At 37.9% G+C, this 26,424-nt stretch overlaps 3 protein-coding genes and 1 long non-coding RNA gene across 8 annotated transcripts; 1 reads left to right on the forward strand and 3 right to left on the reverse strand.

The window, feature by feature from the left end:
• Nucleotides 1–2: 2 nt before the first annotated feature.
• Pino (protein pinocchio) lies at nt 3–18,740 on the forward strand. The gene is made up of 5 exons (XM_030384655.2): nt 3–232; nt 1,125–1,398; nt 16,106–16,175; nt 17,248–17,497; nt 17,567–18,740. The coding sequence occupies exons 2-5, from the start codon at nt 1,125–1,127 to the stop codon at nt 17,795–17,797; spliced, it is 825 nt and encodes a 274-aa protein (XP_030240515.1). The 5' UTR covers nt 3–232; the 3' UTR covers nt 17,798–18,740.
• LOC115562698 (uncharacterized) lies at nt 6,531–9,523 on the reverse strand. The gene is made up of 3 exons (XR_003980215.2): nt 8,605–9,523; nt 6,895–8,252; nt 6,531–6,825 (listed from the first exon to the last, which is right to left on the reverse strand). It is a non-coding gene; the product is annotated as an uncharacterized LOC115562698 (long non-coding RNA).
• Nucleotides 12,581–21,532, reverse strand: LOC115562697 (uncharacterized). Of its 5 annotated transcripts, none has more exons than XM_030384660.2 (5): nt 21,322–21,532; nt 20,946–21,243; nt 20,681–20,893; nt 20,445–20,613; nt 12,581–12,825 (listed from the first exon to the last, which is right to left on the reverse strand). In XM_030384660.2, exons 1-4 carry the CDS (start codon nt 21,478–21,480, stop codon nt 20,465–20,467), a joined length of 819 nt encoding a protein of 272 aa, XP_030240520.1. In that variant the 5' UTR covers nt 21,481–21,532; the 3' UTR covers nt 12,581–12,825; nt 20,445–20,464. The 5 variants fall into 5 exon arrangements, with proteins under 5 accessions (XP_030240520.1, XP_089113650.1, XP_030240518.1 ...); XM_089257524.1 differs by lacking the exon at nt 12,581–12,825 and adding an exon at nt 20,246–20,362; XM_030384658.2 differs by lacking the exon at nt 12,581–12,825 and adding an exon at nt 20,246–20,390.
• An 837-nt stretch (nt 21,533–22,369) lies between these two features.
• On the reverse strand, nt 22,370–26,362 carry LOC115562693 (uncharacterized). Its single transcript, XM_030384650.2, has 7 exons — nt 25,077–26,362; nt 24,357–24,844; nt 24,046–24,294; nt 23,846–23,979; nt 23,269–23,785; nt 22,789–23,205; nt 22,370–22,550 (listed from the first exon to the last, which is right to left on the reverse strand). Exons 1-7 carry the CDS (start codon nt 26,284–26,286, stop codon nt 22,410–22,412), a joined length of 3,156 nt encoding a protein of 1,051 aa, XP_030240510.1. The 5' UTR covers nt 26,287–26,362; the 3' UTR covers nt 22,370–22,409.
• Between the last annotated feature and the right edge of the window lie 62 nt (nt 26,363–26,424).

Genomic DNA, 26,424 nt, shown 5'->3' on the forward strand with positions numbered 1-26,424 from the left:
TGCCAACCTCTGTTTAGTTTGCCCAGTGTCACCTCGTCGCTGTGAATGCTTAAACTGGTAGTCCGCTGGCAAAATTCAAGCATAACATTTAATTTCAAATAATTTGACAATTAATTCAATTGCTGCTTATCTGTATTAATAATAAATCATTTTGAACGCACAAAACCGTTTCTATTCAGGAAAATAATTGCTGAGCACTGGAGAGCTGTCATATCGTGTAATTTGAAGTAAGGTAAGTTTTTGGGGTAAGTGCACCCGAGCCCACGCACACAAACACACAGACACATGGAAAGACAAACGCTAAACACACTCACACAGAGACACGTACAGGCAAATACAATTTGCAAAAACAATAGCGCTTACGCTCTTTTTGCTTTTGCAACTAATGGCACATATGTTTTATATATGTATGTATGTATATGTGCATATAGCTGCACATTCTGATGCAGCCTTCACCTAAATAATGTATCTATTGATTTTGCATATGCATTTCTGTTGCATTGCCAAGCGGCATTACTTGCAAGATTTACGTACGCACACTGCCGTGCGTATGTGCATACATGTGCTTGTGTGTGTGTGTGTGTTTTTTGACCTCTCGAGTCAACAGCCAACAGCCAGCAACAGCTGTCCTGTCGCTCCAGTTTGGCTTCATACCTCACACCCCTCTCGATACTTTGTTCGCTGTAAGCGTTCTTTTAACAATTGCGTCTTCTTTGTCATTGCATTGGTGTCGCTGTTGCAGCCACGTGTGTCGTTTGGCATTTGCATAGCATCACGTACATATAACCTTTTTCTTTTCAATAATACCCTACACTGGTAGAGTTATGAAACGCGGCATATTGCAATTAAGCAAATTGATAAAGCATAGCGCTAAATATTTTGAGCTCGTATGTTAATTGTTATCATTTCATTATACCCCATTTGAAGTGTCACAAAACAGGGTATGTACGACAGCGAAATATAAATATGAATAAAATATATGTATCTCAAATGTATAAAAGCACATTGAAATATATGATATGATTATTTACAGGGTATGTCAATGTTACATACTTGAAATATTGACTGTTTTGTACTCGTTTTATAGTTCTGTTTTAAATGCGTCTTCTTTGTTTGTCACACAGATGAAACAAGGCTCTGCAACAAGTGGCACCAACAACAACAACGCGTTCGCCAACAACATCATCAACGACAACAACAACGCCGACTGTGAAGACCAATTGCAGCCGCCGCAGCAACTATCAAAATTAACTCATATTGTCAGCGAATGGGATGACGGCATCATATTTGATGTGGATGATCCAGACTTTTGCCCCGGCCCTTCAAACGTCGTCGCTGACAGGCTGACAACAGCCACAAATAGCTGTGTGGCAGCGTTAAGGAATCTAAGCTTGATAGGTAAATAGCAAATGATTATAAACAACTGATTATCAATTTGTAGTTAGTAACAAGACGACATAAAGGGGGAAAGTCACCTTTCTTAAGCTCGATCTGTGCCATTTATCTATCAAAGCCTTTACTTAACGATGGGAGCTCACTGTTTATAACAGCATATTAATAACAATAGCACAACAAAATGTTGCATGTATCTTTAAGATAATTTTAATTCTTGCTGAATATAAAAAGTAAGGAAATTTGTAGAATTTCGACATTTGGCATTGCTATCAATGGCATCTGATCAGAACCTTTTAGAAGAAATTTTGGGACTACTATTTATATTCTTGTCTGACCTCAAAAGCAGAATTGATAAGCATTTGTCAACAGTTACCCTATTTGTTGATTAAAACCAAAACAAAACAAAATTTAGAATTGGTTCTGAGATGTTTCTTGAATTGAATAATTTCATTGAACATTTTGGTGAATGAACGGAAGTCTATAAATAAACCGGTTCAGGGATGTTCAAAAGGCATTTCGACGTTTTTTTTTTTTTTTTTTTTGGCACTCGTACTAAAAATAATATGTTTCAATAATATATACTACTGTCGGTAAAAACTTCTAATATGTTAGATAACATTGACTGCAGTATCGTGCAATGTAAAAGCTCTAACTATGTTAGTTAACGCAAGTCTGTTAAGGATCTATTAATGTGCAGAGTAGAGGCAATGTAAATGACAACAGCAGCTGATATCTAACGTGCTGTTAAGTTGAATATGTGCAAACATATCTAACAGTCGCTTAACACAAATGCAGTTCGGAATATACTGTGACAAAGCTCGCTTTGCGTAACCCATAAACCTTACCTTACTCACAAAATATGCAGTTAGCTGTTATTGTTGTTGCTCTACTGTTGGGGTTACCCTGGCATAACGTAACAGAAATAGCTATTAATAGAGAAATAGATGTACTAGATGCATTACAAAGCAAGCTTATATTTGCGCACGTTGTTGGTTGATATTATTTATAGACTCTCAGGTCTAGACGAGATTCGCGAATAAATTAGCGGTACAAATATTTACGATTAATTTGCTGATAGACCTAAAGCTGGAATTTTTTAACATTGTGATGAGCGTGGCAGCTAGTTATGTGTATACTCGTGAACAACTATATAAATATGTCTGGCTTATCAGCTGCGTGTTTTTCCAGCTTTGTTTTAATAACAGGTGCGTGGGTGTGGTTAATACATAAGTAAGATTATACTCTATATATACTGATACTTGTACTTTATCCATATCGCGTCCCTGTGCTCTTTGTGCGAGCGACCCACTTGCAATTATTTTACTCGCATACTTTTTGATTCCATTTTATATGGGTGAGCGGAAACTGGTGCACACTTTTATTAACATCAATTGCCAGCGATAGTGAGCTTTATCGCTCAAGTGGGTGCCACGCTCCAGTATATAATGCCAAATACGCAGGGCTATCAATTTATATTAGAAACATTTCTTTCAGCTTTCGATTCGCTAGTCGAAAGTTCATTTCTAATTGTTTATGTCTGCCACAATAATCGATAACATATTTTATAATCGATCTTCTCTTATACCCACTGAGCTTTCTCTATTTATAGATCGAATTGCTTATGTGTTAGATGCAATAATAGTTTTATCAATGTTTGTCTAGATATCCATCAAATTGTCGTAGCTACATAAGCGAATAATTTGCAAAATTCTCAATCAATCGTCAATTTCATGTAATTCAAGCGAGAAACTAAATATCTGACTCAAATCGTAGGAAAGTTCCGCTATGCATATAGAAGTAACACGCAGAAATTTGATTAGAACTAAAATTTTCTATAAACAGTTGTTCATAACTTATTCATCGATAAAATATGAGCTTGAAAATTGTATACAAAATGGCTCTCAGATTAGTAATGCGATTATAGTAAAAACTTTATATTAGGTTTCAGCAAAATTGATTTATTGCCTGGCGTTAGCAGGAAACATCAGTCAGAGCCTTATCGAAGCTGATTAAAATAAAAAGTAGTTTAAACTAATATTTTCTATTGTGTGCATTTATGAATGTGTTACACATGAAAGGGGTAAAAAACCCACCCACACACTCACTACTTCAAGTCATCCATCAATTAAGTATGTGCACCTCTTCGATCATAACATATATAAAAAAATAAAGGTAAGAATTCGTGTGCTAATTGTTGTGTCTCTGGCTTTGGGGTTTATCAGCGATCTGATTAACCATATAAACAAAGCGTGCGGCTCGCTTATTCACACGTTTCTGTTGTCGCTGAAAATTTATGAAATTCACGCGTTTATCATGTGACTTTATGTTATTCGTAACTCTCATCGCGTTTGCTCTTCTATTTGCCTAGGGGACTACGGAATCGTGCAAACATTAATCACTTGCGCTGCAGAATTATGTGTGTTCATTTAACTCACTTTTGTTTTGTTATTTTGTTGAGCAAATTATGTTTGCGTGTGGCGCTACAAAGTCCAGTATTTTCTTTATGATAGTAGAGCGCGACACGTGCGGATCGTTTAGGAAATTTACAAAGTCGTCAATTAGGCTAAACCCATGAAATTGTTGCGTGTCGGTGGGTTTAGCTCCAAGAATTCGAAGCGTGAATAAAATTTTGTTGGAAAATTAAGCAAATTTAAGCTAATTTATTTCCCAAACACATTAGTTAAATTTAACGTATAAAACAATCAATAGCTCTAAAATTTGACAGTTATAGCGACTTTTTGACGTCATATACAGCTTGTTGGCAATAATAAATTTCTATAATAGCTTTATAAATATATATAGCCAGCTTTGGCTCTATATATATTTTATTATATAGTAGTTTATTTATAAGTTTTTATTTATAGGGCGTTTCTGAGTCGACTGCTCTTTTCACCTTTGCTTAGCTTATTCTTTCGCAACGCTTGTTTGCTAAAGAAAAATTGGAAAAGTCAATTACCGAAGTCATCTGCGCATATCTAAAAATAATTTTACAGCAAAAAAAAAAATGTAGCTTAAGTAACTCTATGAGCAATATCAAAAGTAAAATCTGAGTCAAAAAGTAAATAGCCGACAATTGCTGAAATTTACTCTATACATATTTATATTTATATTGAATTTAGCTTTTTTTTTTATCAGCTGGAGGCGATTTTGTGTAGCTTCAGAAACAGAAGTTTTTTCTTTCTTTGCTTTTATGATTTACTTGCGTTTGGGATCGAATTTCATATGAATGGAAAATCAACATGAGTAGCTATATAATAATATAATAAAGCTATAGCTATAAAGCATGTGTACATCTAGTAAATATTATATATCACAAAATGCGTGTGCTTAAAGGTCTGGTCCGGCTTTGATTTATAGACATGGTGAGCTTATGTCAGCAGTTCCTTATAACCCAAAAACCTTGCATTCTATTATCTAACACTTCCCGGTATTTCAGTATACAAGTTTTTCTATTATTTGGAATATTTTATAATTTAAAAAAAAAAAAAAGTTTCTCGAGTGCTTCTGTGATTTACGCTTCCCTGGTATTTCGCAATATAATTACCTTATCGTTGTAATTAGACAACCTTATCTTTCATAATGATCATGATAATGATTTGCATCTTATCTTCGCACTTCCATTAATGAATCACAGCGCAATCCCAGACAGGTACACACATACACACACATACAAACACACATACACGCCCTAATAGTCACTCTTATATCATCAAACTGTCTGGCTGTATGACCGCCTGTTGTTTACTCAAAGATCCACCAGACATTGACCTGCTCCCACATGCCCCACCTCACCTCGCAGGTCCTCGCTCTGAAAGCGCTTTCAGTTTATTGCCGTCTCGATTAGCATTCGCAAAAAAGTGCTCAGAATGCACTTGGAACTAAAGGTTTTGCTCCCATGGGGCCTCAGTCCGGGGCCGTCATGCAAGTTTGCTTACATAAACGTTGCGCTTTTATGCAATTGCTTATTAAAACGACAAACGTAATGACAAATTTTGTTTGCAAAATTGATATGTATATATGGTATGTATGTATGTATGTATGTATGTATGTATGTATGTATGTATGTATAAAAGCGTTTTCAATTTCGCACTGTGCCAATGGCTGTCAAAGCTTTAGCCAGCCATCCCCCTACGGCCCACCTTCGAACTGTTGCCTGTTGCTTGATTTTGCATATGAGAAATCATTCCGCTGCTTTTACGGTTCCCATGCTCATTATAGACAAAACCCAAATTGTGTGCCACGCGCAGACTATTTATACCCTAGAACATGAAACATAGAAGGCATATCCTTATGTATAAAATGTATGCATTTTTTTATCTGAATCTATACTTAATTAAATTATTTAAAGAACAAACCACAAAGAATTCTTGATCGATAAAGTTAAAGCATGGAAATGTTTATTAAACTTATTTATATACTAATTATTATTATATATCATAATATGTTATTATAATTAGAAAATTCTGGATAAATCTGCAATTTGCATTTCTTTATTGTTTGATATTTTCATTATTAAATACTCAAAATTAATATTTAAAAAAGTGAAAATTAAATGCTAATCATGAAATTATTTCTCACATTTCAAGTTATTTACTTTAGAAATTATCGAAGATCTATGACAAAATAATAAATTTAATTTGCATTTGATAAACACATATGTTGTTTATGTTAAATATGTCTATGCACTGTTATTTTTTTCTCGATCGAATAATAAATTATTTAAATACTTAACAAGTTGATTTTAGCACTTAACCGTTATACAGCTAAGCAGAATGAGTTAAATTTTCCAGGTTTTCCATGACACATTGAATTTTTTCATTGCTATTTACTTTAGTTGTTAACGTTAACGAGTCGAAGTCATCAGTGCTTGAATTTGTTGTGAATTATATGAGTAAATTATGTGTTAATTGCATTTTTTTCCATAGTTGAGCTGTACCTTGAATTACTTTCCCTTGAATAATATAGAAAGTACTATGAATATATAAATGTATATAGGTTTTATTTACTATTGGGTGTACTTGATCTATATACGAAATATGTGTTAGAATATATGCAGATCAAGGTAAGGGCAACTCGAATGATGAGCTTAGGCAGTTCATTAGCATTGGCTTTGGAATTGTTAAGAGTATATATGTATATGAGAAATATTTTCATTTAATGGGTATGTACTGAGTCGCTTAGCATAGTTTAATTTATTTGTTGCTGTTATGGGTATTTTTTGCTTATTTTTTGGTTTATTTGAAATGTTGTCGACATCAACACAACATCAGCTCATGCGACACGCCAATGAGGGGGCGGGGTCGATCAGCCATGCGACGCCTCAGCCTTAGTCTGGCTGACAATATTGTTGTTGTTGTAGTTATTTTATTAATTTTTTTTTTTTTTGAGTTGCTGATAAGATGTCATGTCCACGCGTCGCCTCAAATTGCGCTGTGGTTAGGTCCACAAAAAAAAAAATAATAATAATAATAAATAATATATACAAAGTAAAAAAAAAACCTGAGAAAATGCAATTTGATGATAGCGCTTGACCTTTTTGCTGTCTGTGTCTGTGTGTGTCATGCTATAGTATGGCAGAAAGTGCTATGATCCGTAGTGCCAGATGGCGCCAGCTATATGTATATAAGGCCGGCCTCTAGCCAATTCGTTTGGTTATAACCTCAACAGCGCGTCAAGTAACCAGAGAGCCGTTACTTGAGCCACTGTAAAGCAACGTCGGTGGCTGGCGGTGCTGCCCCCTAATGCCACCGTGACGAGTGTCAATGGAACGTGCGCCAATGTGGTTCACTTGAGAGCCGAATCGAGTCGAGTTGCGCCGAGCCGAGCCTACCCGCCCCGCCCCACTGCGCCCGCCGGCTCCCTACCTCTCTTGGCATTCACATGAGCTCAGGGCTGGAGCGTATTTCAAGGGGCTGGCTGGGTCATTCAGCAACGCATTCTTTACTACATAGGTATCACTATAGACTACAGTGGAAGACGCAATTGGCGAACAATTGAATGAATGTTCTAGTAACAATGTATACACATAACTATGTGCGCTTTAATCTCGGGCTTTCCACCTTGGCTGTTGCCTTTAGCTAGCTTTCACTGTATATGCTATGCTCTGGTTGTATGTATTGATTTCCATTTAAATTGCGCTTCATTCATTCATTGCAGCTCTTCATTGTTTTATCAATTTACAATTTTAGCACACACTTACACACATACACGCAGACACAGACACACACACACAGTCTGGCAGCAGTTAGGTCGGTCGTACGACGAATAAAGAGAAAAGACTACCACATCATATTTAGTAGCAATCGGTTGAAACTGGAAACTTAACTCATCTCATCTCAGCGTGTAGTTCTCTCAGTCTCGTTGTGTACGTATGTGTGTGTGTGTGTGCGATGGGCGTGTGTGTGCATTCTACAAACGATTCGTGCGACGCAAATCTAACACAAATGCCAGAGCGGCAGATAGATGCTCATAATGATGATGTTTGATGACGACGTTCGCCAGTTAAAAAGCATAGAAGAATGTCGACTAAATAGTCGGTCAGATCACTTGAGCTGTCAGGGATTCGCCATATACACACGCATCTAAATACACACACATATAAATACATATGCTTAAATATGTGGCTGAGGCCAGCATGAGCTAGCCTTAAGCCCAGCTTAGTTAATCAAATCCGGACTTAGCGAAACTTGTCACGTGTAATTAGCAAGAATTGTCGTCAATTTGCATAAAATAATGAAGTGTGAAGCCAGACTAAACTGTTAATTGCACTGTTTACCCAATTTCGACTTTAAGATATTAAACTGCATCATTAGTTTAAGAGATACAGCACGAGATACCGGCGTGATATGGAGTGTACACTGAAAAAATATTGCAAAAAATTAATAAATAAACAATATTGATGGAGTCTCAGCCCAGCATGGCTATAGCTAGAGCGTAGAATTTTGTATAACGTATAATTATAATAATTTTTTTTCTTAAATCCCAATTCGTCGACTTATAATATTAATTTTCTAGATTCTGAAATTCAGTAGATATTTATATTATACGGAAATGAGAAGCTTTTCCCTTTAAACTCAATTCCAAGTCGATCATATTGATATTTAAATTGAATTCATAGCACTTCTAAAAATTTGCAATGGGGTGTATCTCAATGGGAACCCTATTCTAGTTTCGTCTAGGTATTGTTTTACTATTCGATTGCGCACTTACCGATGCAAATGCGGTTCAGATAATAGGAAATATATATATATATATACGTGGACTTTACAATGTTCAATGTTCGCGTGTGGGGCAATTCCTATATGAAATACAATACTCAAAGTACAAATATTAAGAGTACTGCAATCTGTTCAGCATATATATGTATATATGGGTGTACTGTGACGTCAGCTATGGCCCAGGAGTGTATTTATAAAAATACCTACAAAATTTTCTGCGCGTATATGTGGGGTTAACAATGAATACATCTGCTATATATAAACATGATTTGGTGTGAGCTGTGCGCTCCCTCCCACTACATAATGGATCTATTGTATCATATATAATGCCGAGAATTGACTTTTTAACATATTAAATAAGTATCACATGACTACTTTAAAGCATTATTCAGATCGCATCTATTCGGAAGAGTTTTCTAGAAATATGATGCAAAACCTTTCCAGAATTTCAAATATATAGCTGATTAAACTTACATCAAAACTGAATTAAAAACTATCATCTGAGCAAAGGAATTGTTATTTTCTTATCAATTCGTATAGTTATTTTTGTCGCTGTTTCTTAGTATAGCCGAGATAAAGGCATAATTGGTTTCGGCACTGTACAAAGAGTTCGTATAACTCTTCTCTGAATACTAAATAGCTTACTCAGGGAAGTTTGTATTGTGTTTAGCGGTAAATGCCAGCTGACATGCCCCCACATTATCGCCAATCCATAAACGATCGATTACGATAAGGCCTTGGCCTATGTAATTTATCAATATCTAATAAGATTGCAATTTTTATGGCTAGTGCTTTCGAAATATGTTCGCTATTGTAAATATAATTATATTTATTGCTTTTACAACTGTATTGGTTCTTTGAATTTTACTCTAAGTATGGGTTGTTGTTTTTTTTTTTTTTTTTTACCAGCATCAAGGTATTGCGGAAACATAGCTGAGTTTTACAAGTTGTGTCTGTGCTCCGTTGTTGAGGCTGACGTGGCTTTCATGGTTGTTGGCTGTTGCCCTAAACGTGTTTGCAGTAAACCAATATTTTTACATAAGCAGACGAACCGCTCTTAGGTTGGCTAACAGACTGTTAATTAACTGTACTGTTCACTATGTAGCCGCTGTATTGTAACAGCCTAACAGCTTTTAATTAGTCTCTTCTATGTTAACGTTATGTTAATGCGCCATAACCTTTTTTCCTGTATATTTGAAAACTAGTTCTTCTAGTTTAAACTGACTTGAATTGTCTATTCCATTTTTCCCATTCTTACACAATTACTTATTTTATGTAGATCATTTTATCCATGAGAGCATGCAAATTTCTACAGAACAACTAATGCGAAAATTCTAAGTACAGCGGTTGATCATAGTTCAAGGTTGTGGAATTTTCACTTCAAGCACGCCCTCCCGCTCGATCGGTCATATATAATTCGCGCACTTCTAATTGCCATTGTCAACAGCAGCGCTCGCAGTGAATTTCCCATGCTTCTATCAGCTCGTGAATTAATAGCTAATTTTTTATTTCCCCCTTTATACACTTTTTTTTCGGTTTTCTACTTCCTTCAATTTGAAATCGTCTAGATTTGTGCATATATATTGAGTCGTAATACACTTAAACTAACTACACTTAGTTATATTTTTTCCTCCATTAATTAAGTAAATAATTGCTGGAACTTTTGTTTGCTCACGTCCAACAATGAGGGAAGCCCGCAAAATATTTTAATACACACAGACACACACACACACACTTACCATAGAGAATATAAAATATAAACTCGTTTAGATTTGCGTTGAAATCATTAGCATTTGATTGGAGCCCCATTAATTTGGAATTTCTCAGTTGAGTATTAATAACTAAAATATATGCGTATTTTAGAGTTCCTCGTAATTTGTGAATCATTCATTCATCACTGATCAAAACAAACTGCATCTGTATCTGTAAATGTAAATGTATCTGTATCTGTCTGTATCTGTATCTGTATCTGTATCTGCATCTGTGTCTTCTATATGCATTGCATATACATATTTATTTTTGGGGGTGTACTGTTATTGTCTTTGCTTTTCCTGCTTCTTTTTTCGGTTTTTGCGCATTGACGTCAACATTTTTGTTTTGCGGGGGCACATCTGATCGCAGCTTTTAACCATACTGTGTCACACCACCCCATACAATACATCATACAGATCCATCCATTCAATGCATATGTATTTATTTATTTACACAAATCGCATAACAATTGACAGCCACTTGCAAGGAGCAGCTTTGTTTGCATAGCTGCGTCTCGAAGAAAAAAAAATAATAATAATAATAATGAAAAAACAAAACGAAGTGCCTCAACTGACTGCAGACTTAAAGAGGAAGCGCATGTCTTCAAGCAGCACTTGTTCGTCTACGCGTATATCGTAACATCAGATAGTATCTGTTACCATTTAGCGTGTGCGCATATCTACAAACTTTGACGAGGGCTGCTTGAAGCGTATGCATGTGCAGCAATGCAAGTGGGAAGAGGAAAATGGGTTAAATAAGTTGGCGAAGAACTGATATATGTATGTGATGGAAGTGGAATAGAGATGAGATACTCTTGAGAAGTAGAGCTAGTTTACAGATGTATATGTTTAACAACAATTTTTTGTACTTATGAAAGTGAAATATGCGTTGAAAAGCCTCTAGAGATAAGATTTGATGGATTTTTATATACATATATGAAATGTTCTTGAGAAAACCAGGCAGCCTTTATAAATATTTAAAGAGTAGATGTGGTATGTAAAGAGTATGAAAGTGGAATAAGGTTGAAATATTTATGTGTATAAGTTGTAGGCTTTAAAATCGATTTGTTTACAAAGTTGCTCTGCGCTAAATATCATATCTATCATATGTATGTCCAAAATGATATTCAGTCATTTCATTAATGCCACGAGCGACTAATGACAGCTGAATAGCTATGCAATTTAATGATAAAAGTAATTAGAGAACTTTCTAGCAGTTTATGATAATTATATAAATTTAGAAATATCAGTTCGATAATTATTCTATATATAACGTATATAGAAAATTTCATGAATGAATAATCTTTTATTTTTGGAAATAAACATTTGATGCCTATTATTTCCAAGAAACGTACTCAGGGCACTAGGAATAACTTCTCTATGTGGCTCATTTAAATATTGAATTTTTATTTACATGTATAATATGTATTTATTTTGATTTTCATATATTATCATTTAAATCTCCCCAAATTCCCTTAAGCAATTACAGTGCGCTCAGGGCTATAACCTCTACATGCATGCAGCTACTACTTGAGCTACCTGGGCATGTACATACATGCATACATATGTAAACGCGCATCTGCATTGTATATGCATGTATACATTCATATATCTGCATTTGTATATATTCATCTGCATTGTATATGTATGTATGTATGTATGTAAATATTTCTGTATCTCAAGCAGGTAACTCAAATATGTGCCAACAAATAACGAACGTAGCTGAACACTTAATAACTTTTTAAAAGGTTTGCAATATGTTGTTTAAATATTATTTGTTATATATGAATAACTATATATGCATAAGTATATACATATGTATGTATATTGCTGAGGATTTTGTCCATGGGTTATTGGTTCATATTAATATCGTTCACATTTGTTGACTGACGCAATCTTTTGAGCGTCGCGTAGAGGTGTTTTTCAAGTAATTGCCGCGCGACCTTCTGCGATGACAATGGTTTTCTATCCCTCGCTTAACCCCGTTGAAACAAAATAATAAATAAATTTAATATTTATAAATAATATCAGCAAATGAATAAATCTGCCCCCAACAATGTGAAACTGCGTCGCATGCAAAAGTTGAATGTCAGTCAAAAAGAAAAGGAAAGAAAACGCGATGCCTTAGGAATATGGAAAAGTGGGAGAGAATGAGCATGCTGATGATGATTGTTAATGGTGATGATCATCATGAACACATTTTCTAGCCTTTCTAAATAAACATCAATTGTTTATAATATAAATACAAATTTGTGTGTGTGTGTGTGTGTATGTGTGTGTGTGTGAGTGCTTGGTTCTGTTTGTAGTTTTATAGTTGGGACGTTGACGTTGGCGTTGCTGCTGAATTGCATTATTTTTGGCGAGGGTCACTTTTAAGTTGATCTTCTATCTGCTGGGTGCTCCGTTTTTTTCGTAGACCCCAGCGAAATTTGAGCTGCGACTCGACGCGCGACTCATGTAGACTGTAAAATAAAAAAAAAAACACAAAAAATTTGTAAAAAAAAAAGCAATTCCTATAAATTTGCGAATATTTTGTTGCTGGTTTTTAGCACATGTGACGGCTGGCAATTTCCATTCGCCTCTGCTCCATATACATAACTTACACTTCGACTTTGATACCTTTGCAGTTTACAGTTGTTTTAGATTTCATGCTACGGCTACAGCTGCGGCCACGCGTCGATAAGATTATGTGGGTGTAGTTGTTTGATTTATTTTTGTGTTTTAGATAAGCATTTGCCACGGGATAATCAGTTCCCGTGAAGCCATAAAGCACGGGTCGCGCTTATTTGTGAAGTACCTGTTCTGATGAGCATATTTTGTTCTGTTTTGCTATCTGGCTATCGCTGGCTGTCTATCTGTTCCGTTTGTCCTCTCCCTGTCCGTGGACTCTTGTCTACCTGTCACAAATGGCAAATATTATTTGTTATTCAAATGAAATGCTGTCTGTGCTGACGCTAGTTGCTCCGGACGGTATTTTTTCTTGTCCAAATTACCTACGTCAACAACCCCTCGAGTTTACATTTAGTCAATGTATTAGACTTGTTCCACGCGGCGTATACGTATTGACCAGCATTGGTATTGCCAGCGCACGTGTGTGTGTGTGTGTGCGTGTGTGTGAGTCTGTGGGTTTTTTAAGATTTGTTGTTTTTGTTGCCTTGTGGTTTGACCGTTAAACGAGCGATCGATCGCACACATGCTCTCTACCTCTCTTTCTGTCTAGATCTCTCATTTTGCCGTTTCTTATCGTGCTCTCATTCGCTACACACACTCTCTCTCTCTCTTTCTGCCTTGCTATTTCTGGAACAGTTGTTTTGTTTTGGCTGTTTATCGTCATCTTCGCCTGTTGCCAACTACATCTGCTGAGTTGGTCTTTCTTATTTATTTAGTTTTGTCTTGTTTCGTTTTGGCATTAACTTTGATTTACCCTATGCCACGCTGTTCTGCGTTTCGCATTTTGTATATATTCTCTCTCCCTCGCTCTCTCCCTCTCTCTGTGCGGTGCGCATTTTCATACATCAGGCTGACAAGTTCGTTAGCTTTGCTTTGTCATGCCACACACTCACACACATGCACACACACACACATACATTCGCTCTCTCGCATTCACACTCGCGCACTCAGCAACAGCGCTCGCCTGCAATATCACTGTGCTCACTTTTGCCGTTGCTATTGCTGCTCGCTCGCTCGCTCTCTCGCTCGCACACATCCGCTCAGTTAGCTATAAAAGTCCATCGCAGTCAGCGACTTCATTTCAGTTATATTTGTGTTGTCGTGCATGCCACTTGGTCTTTAGGCTTTTGTTGAACTACTACAACTACAGCAAGTTGAAATCAAAGCGGAATAAAACACATATTTCATATACAAAGCCCAACTATAAAAGTGAGCTGCAGCTACTGTCACACAACATTTTATTGATATTACGCATATTAAATCAAAGCTAATTTTTGTGCGAAATTCGTGTGTTTAACTGTTGCGAAGCGCGTGTGAAAAGTTAAACAATAAAAGAAAATATCAAAAACTTTAATTGCAATTTTGTTGTATGAAAAGCAATTCCATTGTTGTCGCTTACGCAAGGCCAACCAAATTAACAATACGACTGACAAAGCCCAATTTGGATTATTAATAGCGCCTAATTAATATTTTGCGCCGTTAGCAATCAGATATTCTGTAAAAGCAGCTAACAGCAATAGCAACAACAACAACAGCAACAAATTGTAAGTATTTCCGTGCCCAAAATAAACTCAACAGCTCAGACACACACACACACATAGATACAGACAAGACTTGCATTCTGTGCTACATATGCATGTATGTGTGTGTGTGTGTGTGTGTGTGTGCCCTTCTATAAATAAATCACATCAAATTTAATTAAATGCAACTAGTTGTGAGTTGTTGCAGGCAACCGCATTGCATGCCAAGTCTATATATAAACAAACATCCATATACATATAGATATGTCTATATAGATAGATATCTAGTGTTCGTGTGCAAAAAGAAAAATGGAGTTTACGTTTTACAGTTGTTCGCAAAACTTCATTAAAATGCACTTGCGTATATCTATATACATGTACATATGTATGAATGCATTCGCTTAACATCGCATTAACATAACGTTTACATTTACATTTACATTTGCCAACTTGTTGCAGTCTTTCTGCGACATTTACCGCGTACCGTTAATTTGATTACACTTTATGCGCGCTGTAGGTCTCATATGATCAACTAAATATAGCAACAATAACATAAAAACGATAAACAAAAATAAACTGAGAATATTTATTTTGTTTGTTTTTGTTTTTGCTGTTTTTGCTTTTTTTTTTTTTTATGATCAGCCAGACAACCAGTCAAGTCATGTGCTGTCGCTGTGTGTCAAAAATAAAAATTTTGCAATGCTGCCAAAATCAGCAAGATTTGCACCGGGCTCGCCCCGCATCCCGCCGTTTAGGTCCTCTAATGACAGACACGATGCTCGTGCCGACATTAAATGAGCTATAAATACAACAGTGCATTATACAAGCACACATACAGATATATCTACCTCTCTACACATATACACATATATATACGTATCAGTTGATATGGTCTGTCACAGCAATTTAGCTGGAAACGTAAAAGTTTCAGTTTGGCACAAATTAAGACTTCACTTTAATTGTCTCGGCCAAAGTTAAATGAATGTTTACAGTGTATAATAAGTATAGCAATTTGATATGACGCATCAAAAATATCCCAGCCAAGCTGTAATTTATTGTGCATGGCCTTTAAGCTCAACCGGATTTTTATCGTCTTTTAGTACAATATATTGCAGAATGTCGTTAAATGTATATAAATTGACCATCAAGCTGGAAAATGTGTGAAGAGCAAGTGGATGTGGGTACAGTTGTGCCTGTAGCTTGTATCAATGCAAAATGTATATATATAAACAATGTATATATGTATGTATATGTACATTTTTGACATTTAGTGTGTTTTATAATACCCACACACACACACACACACAGGCACACACACTAATTTGTTCATTAAAAGCAACACAACACTAACAGCAGCTGCACAACTAGCTCGTTTACCTTCGTGCGTTTGTTTACCTGTATTTTTGTCGTACTCGTTTTGCCCCTGACATATGGCATCAGAGAGGGGCACTTCCCCCCCAACTGAACTGAACTGTTATATTTATCTGCGTTTAATTTCTGTTTCTTATTTTTTTTTTTAATGTTTTTCCTCATTTCTGGTTTTTCTTTGCAGTGCCAGCAGCAACAATGTCGAGTGCCAGCGTACATGCTCCCCAAATTGCCGACATTTGCAGTCCGCTCTCGTAAGTAAAAGTTATGAAGATATATGGTCAAATTATATGTAGAAAGATTAGCCATAGATACGCTGATATACACACAGATATACATAGACACAGACACATACAAATGAAATGTATCTATCTATGGCCAGATTGCTCATACGCCTTGTGATTCACAGCTGAATTTAGCTGGAAGCGCCATTTCCGTTTTTATGGAATGACAACTGAATAGCGCGCGTACCGCTTCCTCTCCCCGCCTCCTCTTTGGCTCCTATGCCACGCTTTGATCGTTTCAATGTGTGAAATTTCGGTGAGCTTAATCAACAAAACCAGGGCCAGTTAGTGGGAATTGTGACTCCGACTGTGACTGTTGTTTAGCAGTGACTAGCTAACAGTGACTGTCAACAGTGACTGTCAAATGGCTATGTTAATGCCGCCTGGCCCATTCATAACTTAAGTAATCTAATCAGAGAAACCTGAGGGTGCAGAGTACAACAACAATACAATACAATGTCTGATATATTATCTTAAGCTCTCTCGCGCTCTCTCTCTCTCCCTCTCCCTCTCTCTGTTTATCTTGTGCTCTCTTGCGCTAACAATAAACGCTGGCGACAATGCGGCGCTCACATGATCGAGCGAAAGCTGCCCTCTGTCATTGTTGTTGCTGTTTCTGCTGTCTGACGTTGGTACAGTCCCGAATCGCTAGCGTCGCAGTCGTCGCTGCCGTCTCGCCATCACGCTGCTCATTATCATAATCACGCCAGCAGCGGCAACAGCGACTGCGACGCACGCCGTTCCCCAATGTCCGCCCACCAAGCAAGGTCATGGCCTGGTACGCCTGCCTGCCTTTCGCTACTGCAGGTGCGCTTCGAGGTTGAGATGAGGCCTACGAAGCCATGAAGCTTAGCAACTAGGAAATCAAACCTTACTTTTGGCATAGCAGAATATTTATTTATTCAAATTTATAAAGTGAATAAAATTAAAATTTATAGAGCTAGCCATCAGCTACATCTACTGGCCATTTATTGGCAATCCGCTCCTGTCTCCATGCCAACAGTAGCTAATCTATTCTCTCTCTCTCTGTTATCTTTTACAGTCATCACAGCTTGGGTCTGTCTGCCTCGCTGCCCGATTTGGTTGGCAGCCCATTGGAGATCAACATGGACAGCGTGCTGACCATTGAGGAGCTGCGCCAACATTTGGGCTCGTGCTTTACATGCGGCGTCTCCTGGACCGATGATCATGTCTCGCTCGATTGCAGCGAATGCGGCGGCTATAGCCTGGAGCGTCCCTGCCCTCTGTGTGATGGCCAGTGTGGTGTGCAATGGAAGCGTGACTTTGCTATGGTGAGTTGCTTGGAGCGGCTGCAGTCCTGAGAGTTCAATGACTAAATTCTCGGTTCTCTGCTTTTACAGTCGCATGCATGCAGCAAAGCACGTTGGGTTGGCGTCTGTCTGAGTTTTCCGGAAGCAATGGCCGCCGCTGTGCAACAGCTGCCCGTGGCGAATAATGTGCCAGCAACAACGGCCACATCGTGTGCTGCCGCCGCAGCGAATCAGCTGCGTCTCGCCCAGGAGTTGTGCTCGCGCCTGGAGCAGCTGTCGACCGCATCGTCATCGGCGCCCAACAAAATGACGCGTCTCTGAAGCGTTCGCCGTGGGCGTGATACAGTACAGTGTTCCTTTTCAAAATGTGTTGGCGCCACCTAAACTACAAGCACACGCACAAGCACAAGCATCATCAGCCATTTGCCATCAGCCACATGCCACATGCCACACCACGCAACATGAGCCAACAAAACAAACACACATAAAGTCCACACCACATTTATTATTTTATTGCTGCATTGGAGAGAGCCGTTGTCATGGAGGAGAATCTCTCTCTCCCACTCTCACTTCATATTTAAATTAAGTGCTTAAATTAACTAAGCTTTTTATTAGCTCTTAGTTTTTTCTTTTTCTTTATTGAATTCTTCTTCTGCTGGAAACCTTTTATTGTTGTGCACGCGTTGAGTTTTAGCGAGAATTAATGTAGCTTGTGTTGAATTAGCGTTAAGCAGTTAATTAATTATTTGTTTACACTGTACACAAACACACACACACACACACTCTATGCTTATCTTAAAGAAGAAGAGACTACATTTAGCTTGAACTTAAGTCCAGTTTAAGCGCCTTGCTGCGCAGTGATAAAGGTGATATTAGCCAGAGAAAATGTTTAACGCAAAATATTCGTAAACAAATAGTGAATTTAATAATTGTAGACAAATGGAAAGTCCAACGATCTTAAATAATTGTTAATATTTTTAGTTTTTATTGTTGGTTTAACGAATCGCCAAATTTTTGCGCACAAATCAAAAAAGAATTAAAAAATTACAAACAAATCGTTGGAAATATTGCAAAAAAAAAAAAGAAAATTGAACAAGAATCTTCCATAGTAAGTCTAATGCTCAACACACACAGATACACAGAAATCAGCAAAGAAATCAATGCATAAATCAACACAAAGAATAAAATGCTAAAAAGAGAAGAGAAGAGGAGAAGAAAGAAAAACAATTGGGAAAGTAAGCATTACTCAAAAGAAAGTTGAAGATTTTCTGTGAAAATCCATATGACATATAATAATATATATAAATATAAATATACCTAGAAGTTTATACCTTATATATACAACCTATACATACATATATATATATATCTACTATAGCTACATAAAGTATATACACATATATATTATATATATTTTTAATGTAGAGATATGTTTTGTAAAAGACAAGCATATTTTTAAAATTCAAAAATATATTCAAAAAATGCAAAAATCAAATGAAAATTGTTATAAATTATTATTGAAGGGGGGCGCGTTCTATATAAGCTATATGCACACACGAGCTGCAATGAAAGGCAGAGATTAAAAAACGCCCGACCTTATCAGCACACCTGATAGTGTTTCTATGGGACGCCCAGCCTTTGAAGGTTAAATGAAATGACTTAACTAAACGGCTTTAGACATGCAATTATTCAAATATACGGTGTATATAGGTTTCGGTTTTTTAAAGTACGCTGCCTATTGCTCATAAATTTTGGAGCTGCCCTGTATATAGCATTGTCGTTGCTATAACGGTATTTAACATGCACATATATTTCATTAACTACCTTGTACCACATTCACTTCCTTGTCGCTGCTGCCTACAGGTTTGTCAACTGTAAATTAAGCACACACGCACACACACTACTCATAAAGTGAACGCTAAATTTTACACCAGACTGTGTAGCCTTTTTACAGTTTCATTTTTAGTATACACACACATAAATCTGAAATGCTGTATGGGCACCTAATTTAGCGGAAAATGCCAAAGCTGTGTAAAAAATATATACATATGTATGTATAAAATCAGATTTATGTGAATAATTATATATCGCTTAATGATTGGGAAAAATAATAACTACAGGCAATTGATGGGCAGAGTATGTGAATGAATATATGAATATGAATAAACAAACAATAGCGGTGCTTAATATAAGTGCAAAATAAGTGTAGTTTTATAAAAAAAGAAAAGAATTGAAAACAGTTTTTGCCATTTTTAATTTTATAGTTAATTGGAACTTAGGCAATTAAGCATAATGTTGACCTTGGGATATATGCAAAAAAAAAAAATGTTTGTATATCTATTATATTGTTTGCATTTGTTTTATATTATATATACATATGTACACATATGTATGTTTTAGTTTTATTTTAAAAGCTAACAAGTACATATACGATAATCTGTCTTACTTTTAAGCAAGTTCTTCCCGTCCAAGGGGATTTTTTTTTCAACCCTAATGCGAAAGTTTTGTTTTATTTAAATCACCTGTGACAATGCTGACTGCACTTATATAAATATAAATATTACTAATTTTGTTTAATATAATATTTTTTATATATAGTTTTTTGGCAATTTTTTTTTTTATAAATATATCTGCATCAAAATTGTATACATAATCATACTAAGCTCTGTTATTTTGTAAGTTAAAAAAGAAGCCTAATCTACTCCTATATCATTCTAGCTAATGGTTCATTCGTAAAGTTCATTCATTAAGCTGTTTGCCCATTGAGCATTATCAATTGGAATTCCTCGCTTTATTTGAAATTTCCTGTGAGATAAGTTAAGACTAAGGCTAATTTACAATATGGATTTAGTTTTGAAGAGGTCTGACGACAGGGGCCCCATGTAACTGGAAATCAATAGGCTATGGGTAATTCCTGCATATATCTAGGGTATCAGGCAGTCAAATACAAGGCACAACTTTCACTTACCTGTTTTTTCGTATTTTGTTTCAAAACGAATTCACCTGGGATGACTTCAGGCAACAGCAGAGGCAGAGACTGCGGCTGCGAGTGCGGCAGCTGCGGCGTCGCTGCTGCTTGTACCAGGCGGGCGGCGAATTGAGGAAGGCCAGGTTCACATCAGCTGCTGCTGCGGCTGCTTGTGTAGCGAGTTAAGCTGGCTTATAGCAGCCGTATTCAGTTCAGTTCACAATGCATTTACTCACAGCTGTGTGGCAGTTGCTCGTACAGGTCTGCTTCGTTTCCTGTCTCTGGGCTGGGCAAATGCGGCTTCAGCTCGTCGAGCAGCTCGTACAATTCCTGGGCATCCTTGCTGATGCTGCACAGCTCCTCCTGCTGGAAGTCCGGATTGATTTGCTTGCACAACAGAATCTGGCTGATGACGTTGCCCAGATTCGAGGGCGCCGTGCGAGCGGGTGCTGGAAAAGGAATTGAGTGGCAGAGCTTCTAAGTGGAGACTCCCCAATTTACCATAGTAATCCGTCATATCATATGGCACCAGCTGTATGAGGCGATGGCTCTTGAGCAGCTCGTGGCGGAATTGCTGCGTCAGCTGATAGAGCAGCGACAGATTCAAGTTCCCGCTCGCGCTGCCCTGACAGTGTTTGGGTTGCGGCGTGATCAGGTGTGCCGTATGCTTGCACGCATCCACGCAGCTACGACGCAAGCGGCGAATTTTCTCGCGCAACTCCGGGGAATCCCGTGATTGTCCTATGAAGATGAGCAGCTCACGGAATTGGGCCACATAACAGTTGATTTCCATGATGAGCTAAGAGCATTTAGAGAGAAAGAGAAAGAGAGAAATAAGCTGACACATTTGCGACTCCCATAATTGCATAAGTTTCACCTTTTGCGGATCGCGCGTGGGCAGCAGCAGCTGCGGCAAGTAGATGGACAAGCGATGCGCTATGATGGTTGAGTTTCGAATGGCCAACGCTGTGCTGCTGGTCACGCCGCCAATGGCGGGCAGCTTATCGCCGTAGTCCAAGCCACCAACGTTGGCCATGCTTGGATGCTGACTGCGACAGGTCTGCGGCTCTGCGGCTCTGTGGCTTCTGACCAGGCATTTCTGCGCCGCTCGAAAGTATGCTATAAAAAGTACAAGAGCATGTGCAGCTGCATGTTTGTGTGAGTGTGTGTGTTTCTGCTGCTGTCTTATGCAAGCAAATTGCGGACTGTCTCATTACCTTGTGTCAACAAGTCATGGCTGCTAAACAACAACAAAAAACCAGAAACACGTAAGAATGTGTCCCATGATAGCCTATAGAGATACTCTGTAAGCGCTTGATTGTGATTTGGCTGAAGATCAGCTGAAATACAAGAGAGACTTACAAATTTTCTTTTTTATTATTTTTAATTGTTATAAAGTTTCAAATATTCCCTCGTTACTAAAAAATAGGGTATATTAATTTTAATAATTTTATTAACATTCAAAAGTGTTTTCTTTGCTTTTTGTTATTTTCCCACCCTCTTAAATTCTACAAAAACTAAAAAATATTATATCTCATATTTTACAGGGTATATAATTCGCGTCCCTACATGTCCACATTTGCCAAGTTCTGTTGCATGTTGCAAGCATACGAAGCCACTAATGAAACCATAATCACAACTGTTAGAAAAAAATGAAGAAATAGAAGGAGAGAGGAAGAATAGGGAAAGAGGTGTAGAAAAAGAGAGGTAGGGAAGGCCATTTCAATGAATAACTTGTTGGGTCCATGACGGGCATTTAATAGTTGTTTGACTAAGCGCTGAGATATTACACAAGGAACGAGATTCAGATCAAATTTTCGAGAAAGGTTACCAAACTTTTGTTAACCATAAGTAAAAGCTTGTATATACCTTATGTAAAATATTGATATATCATTGTTTTATCATACATAAATTAAATTTTTGGATTTATTCGTTTCTGAGACAATTATGATATGATATACGATGCTAATCTTCATCCTCATCGCCTTGAAATGATGCGATGCTATTATTGGGACTAACCATATCAATATAAAGATCCACGCTGTCAATATCGATCATGTCCAGCTCGGTGTAGATGGTCTCATCTGTGATATTTCTGGTGGGATCCTAAGAGGGGTTTGTAAAAAAAGCAATATAAAGAAAAAGTTAAGAGAGTATTAAGGAATAATTTCGGTAGTTAACAATATTACTAATGAGTTTAGAAAGGAATAAGCAGAGTGGCTTAAGAAGGAAAAGAGCTTACATAAAGAAAGGACAGAAATTGAGGATTACTAGGCAGAGTTAAGATTAAAGTTGAGTCAAATATAAACAGGGGAGTTGGTGAAGCAATTGTTATTAGTCTTACAGCTCTAGCATATTTCCAGCATGAGATGGCATTCATGTTGTTGCCCATTTGGAGATTGATCAGAGCCAGAAAGCCCCAAACGTCGGGCACATGCTCAGCAAATTTGGTGCAGTTAATGAAGCACTCCATGGCCTTGCTAATATCATCCAGTTTGTAGTAGGCCTTGCCCATTAAATAGCTGGTGATCAATGGTATCAGCCGGCCCACTTTAGGCAGATTCAGGGCATTGATGGTCAACTGATAGTCACCCGCCTCATAGGCGATGTAGGCCAGACGCAATTTGCTGATCATGAAATCATCTCGTGCGGGAACAGGGGCGCCTTCCTCTGGCAAATTCTTTGTATAAAATTCGGCCGCAAGATCCATATTACCACGATGATATTCTACATTGCCATTGAGTTGGGCGTTGAAGCCGGCCTAAATAGAAACGAAGTTGAGCCTCAATTAAACTCGATTGAGCAACAATTGGTCAAGGCTCACCAGCAGATCCTCATCATCAACGTCCTCGAATGAGAATGTCTGCGTTTCAAAGTCCTCCTCCAGTTGATTGAGAAAGATCTTCAGTTGTGTGCTTATCATATAGTTGTCCGCTAGGCTGCAATCGTCCTGCACGTCCTCCCACACGACCTGAGCGAACTCGTACAGGCCCAAGCACACAAACATCCTAAAGGTTTCGTAGAAACTGTAGCTGCGCTGACGGTCAAATCGCGGACAGTGATTTAGCATGATGGACCAAAGGCTCTGCGGCGACGCCGTAGTCTGCTCAGTTGTCCTCTTCTCATAGTTCTCGAGACGCCAGCGAGCATAGGAATAGCCAGGTGCATAGTTGAATCTCTTATAGTAGCAATAGAGCAATATCCAGCCATCTGGCCGGTTGGAGCAGTGCTCCGCATAGAGTGTTATGCTGTTCAATAGGCACTCATTCGCATTGGTCGACACTGTCGGCTCTGGGTCATCCCGTGTGGCCACATAGTCCAGGTAAATGCGTATCCAACCACTGGACAAAAGCTCTAGCTGTAGATCATTTGAATGGATAGTTCGATGTGTGCTCACTTACACAGAGTATTCGTGGTCAACCGATAGGACTTTCTGCGTCTTGAAATAGGCTTTGGCTGCTGCATATTCGCCATGCTCCACTTTGCTGATCAAATCAAAGAACTCAAATAGATTCACATACTTGTTTGAGTTTTCCTAAAGGAAAAATGAATTGAAATGGGTGCATTGAAGAAACGACTTATCTTTAGATTGATGCTTAACTGGACGCGCTGCGAAGAACTTATCATTCATATTGCCACATAGCCAGCCAGTGACCTTATTGAGGAACAAAGTGCCCATGCGCAGATCCCCAACGGCCCTCATAATTTTGATGGTATTCAAATGATCCATTAGTTTCTCCTCTTGAATCGCTCTGTCTATAACGATCTCGTGGAGGCCCTCATCTTCCATCTTCTCCAGCAGATTGTGAATGCGTTGCTCCAGCTCATTGTGTGCAATGGCACACAGATTCTATAGCATCATTAAGATTAAACTATATAATTAAACTATATAATTAAATGGATTAGACTAACGGAAAACTCGACATTCGAGCTGGTGCGCATGCGCGTATTGAAATCACTTCCGACAACTTTCAGCAAAATATTGGATAGATTCTGTAATTCGCAACAGAAGTGATTTCGTTTCTGCTGCACGTTGAATATCCGTTTGTCGAGTATATAGCGGATCGTCTCCCGTATGAAGGAATCGAAATCGGCATAGGCCAAACGCTGAATATCACTCAATGGCAATAAGGGCACTTCGATTAGCTTATTTTTGCAGAAAAGCAAACGATTTTGGCTAATGAAACTAGTGTGGAACGTTTTCAGCTCATCGTACACCTGTCCCAATGGGGCCAATTGGCATAGATTGATTATGGCAAACGTGGGCATATCCACTTCTAACTGTTGGGTTAATCGATTGGATGGATTAGTAATACTTAATAAGCTTCCCGGCTTGAGCTTGACTGGCTTCTTTCTCACGCCCAAGTATTTCAGTTCCACAGCGAAGCGCATTCCGCGCACTGAAAGAAAAGTTCAGAGTTCATTTCTTGTGTAAGTGGACAACAAGTGGACAACAATGCAAAGAGAATTTATGTATACATATGTATTTTCGTAAATACCTATATGTGAATCGATATTGTCCAATATTACGAATGTAATCCATTTATATTATCTTATAATCTTACATACTCTTACTATAAGCCTATATACATACATACGTCTTTGTCGATAACAATTACTTCAATTACTTACCATCAGGGTAGAGTAGAATGGCTGGATCTAGTACGCCTGAGAAAATTTTCTTATTGACCATTGCTGTAACCACACGCTTGCCCTCCTTTTTCTCCATTGGAATCATATTGAAGACGTCGACAGCAATGACATATCGCCGCCAAGCGAATGCCATGAACAGTGTATCTGACATGCCTTTGGTGAGTATATAGCGATGGAAGGTATTGCAGATCAGAGCGTTATCCTCTTTCACATTGATCAGATCAAAATTGACATCCATATCCTCCGATCGCATTAGCTGAGAAAATAGCTTATGCATCTCCACGCCCATGCTGGACTTGAGTCCAATGCCGCAGCTATCGGGCACAGTCTGGCGAAAGTATTCGAATACATGAAAAGTTGCTTGTTCAGCGATGCAGCGTTCAGTGAATAAGTTAAAGCTACACAAGGGTATCACATGATACTCAGAACGATCTACAGGCTGCATAGATCGAAAGCTCAACTGTACATTCAAAGACTCCGTATCAATGATATAATCGTCCTTCAAGTTGTAGATCGACTCGAATATCACGAAGGCCATGTTAGTAAAGGACACTTCCTTGACAATGGGCACGAGAGTATACAGATGCCATTCGGTTATTATTGTGTAGCGCAGTTTTGGTGGGCAATCGGGCACTGGATAGAGATAGAGTTGTTCGTGCAGCATACACCGGTGATGGCCAAATAACTTAATTATATCGAGATAGCCCACAGACAAGAGGATCATCTCGACTTTAGGCTCATAGTGATCAAGTTCATCACTTTCGTTGGGAACAATATCGACTTTATCTATTAGCGTAGACAATAATTCGGATGTCTCCATTTCCAATTGCATCTCCTCGTCCTCATAGTGTATCGGTTCTTCAGTCTTGCGCATATACAGCTTAATAAGCAATGGATTGTCGGATGCATGATTGATTCGGTCTAGATTGTCCTGCTGGAATATCAGCGTAAATGTCGGCTTGGATGAGAACTCTTCCTGTGTTATGATTCCTTCATCATTATAGTGTTCGACACATTTAAGAAGAAGACTACCGCCTTGATCCAAATGAATTTCCAATGGACCGAAAAAATCTGGCACCGTTTCCACACTGGCCAGCTGTATATATAGAAATATATTGGGCGGCAGCGGTTTGCCATCGGTTGGATCTCCCACACTGGCAGGAGATTTTTTGTCTTTCTTTCGTGGCATTCCTATTTTATTTGAGGACTACAACAAGTATATATATAATTTATAATTCGTATTTAGTTTTACGTTAAAGGCAATGGCCAGCAAATTCAAATATCTTATTCGAATATCTTATTTAGCGCGAGTTGGCATGCTGGCGCT

The sequence above is a fragment of the Drosophila navojoa genome, chromosome 3 (genome assembly GCF_054131105.1).
Source record: "Drosophila navojoa isolate 15081-1374.11 chromosome 3, UAZ_NAV_1.0, whole genome shotgun sequence".
Classification (NCBI taxonomy): Eukaryota; Metazoa; Arthropoda; class Insecta; order Diptera; family Drosophilidae; genus Drosophila; species Drosophila navojoa.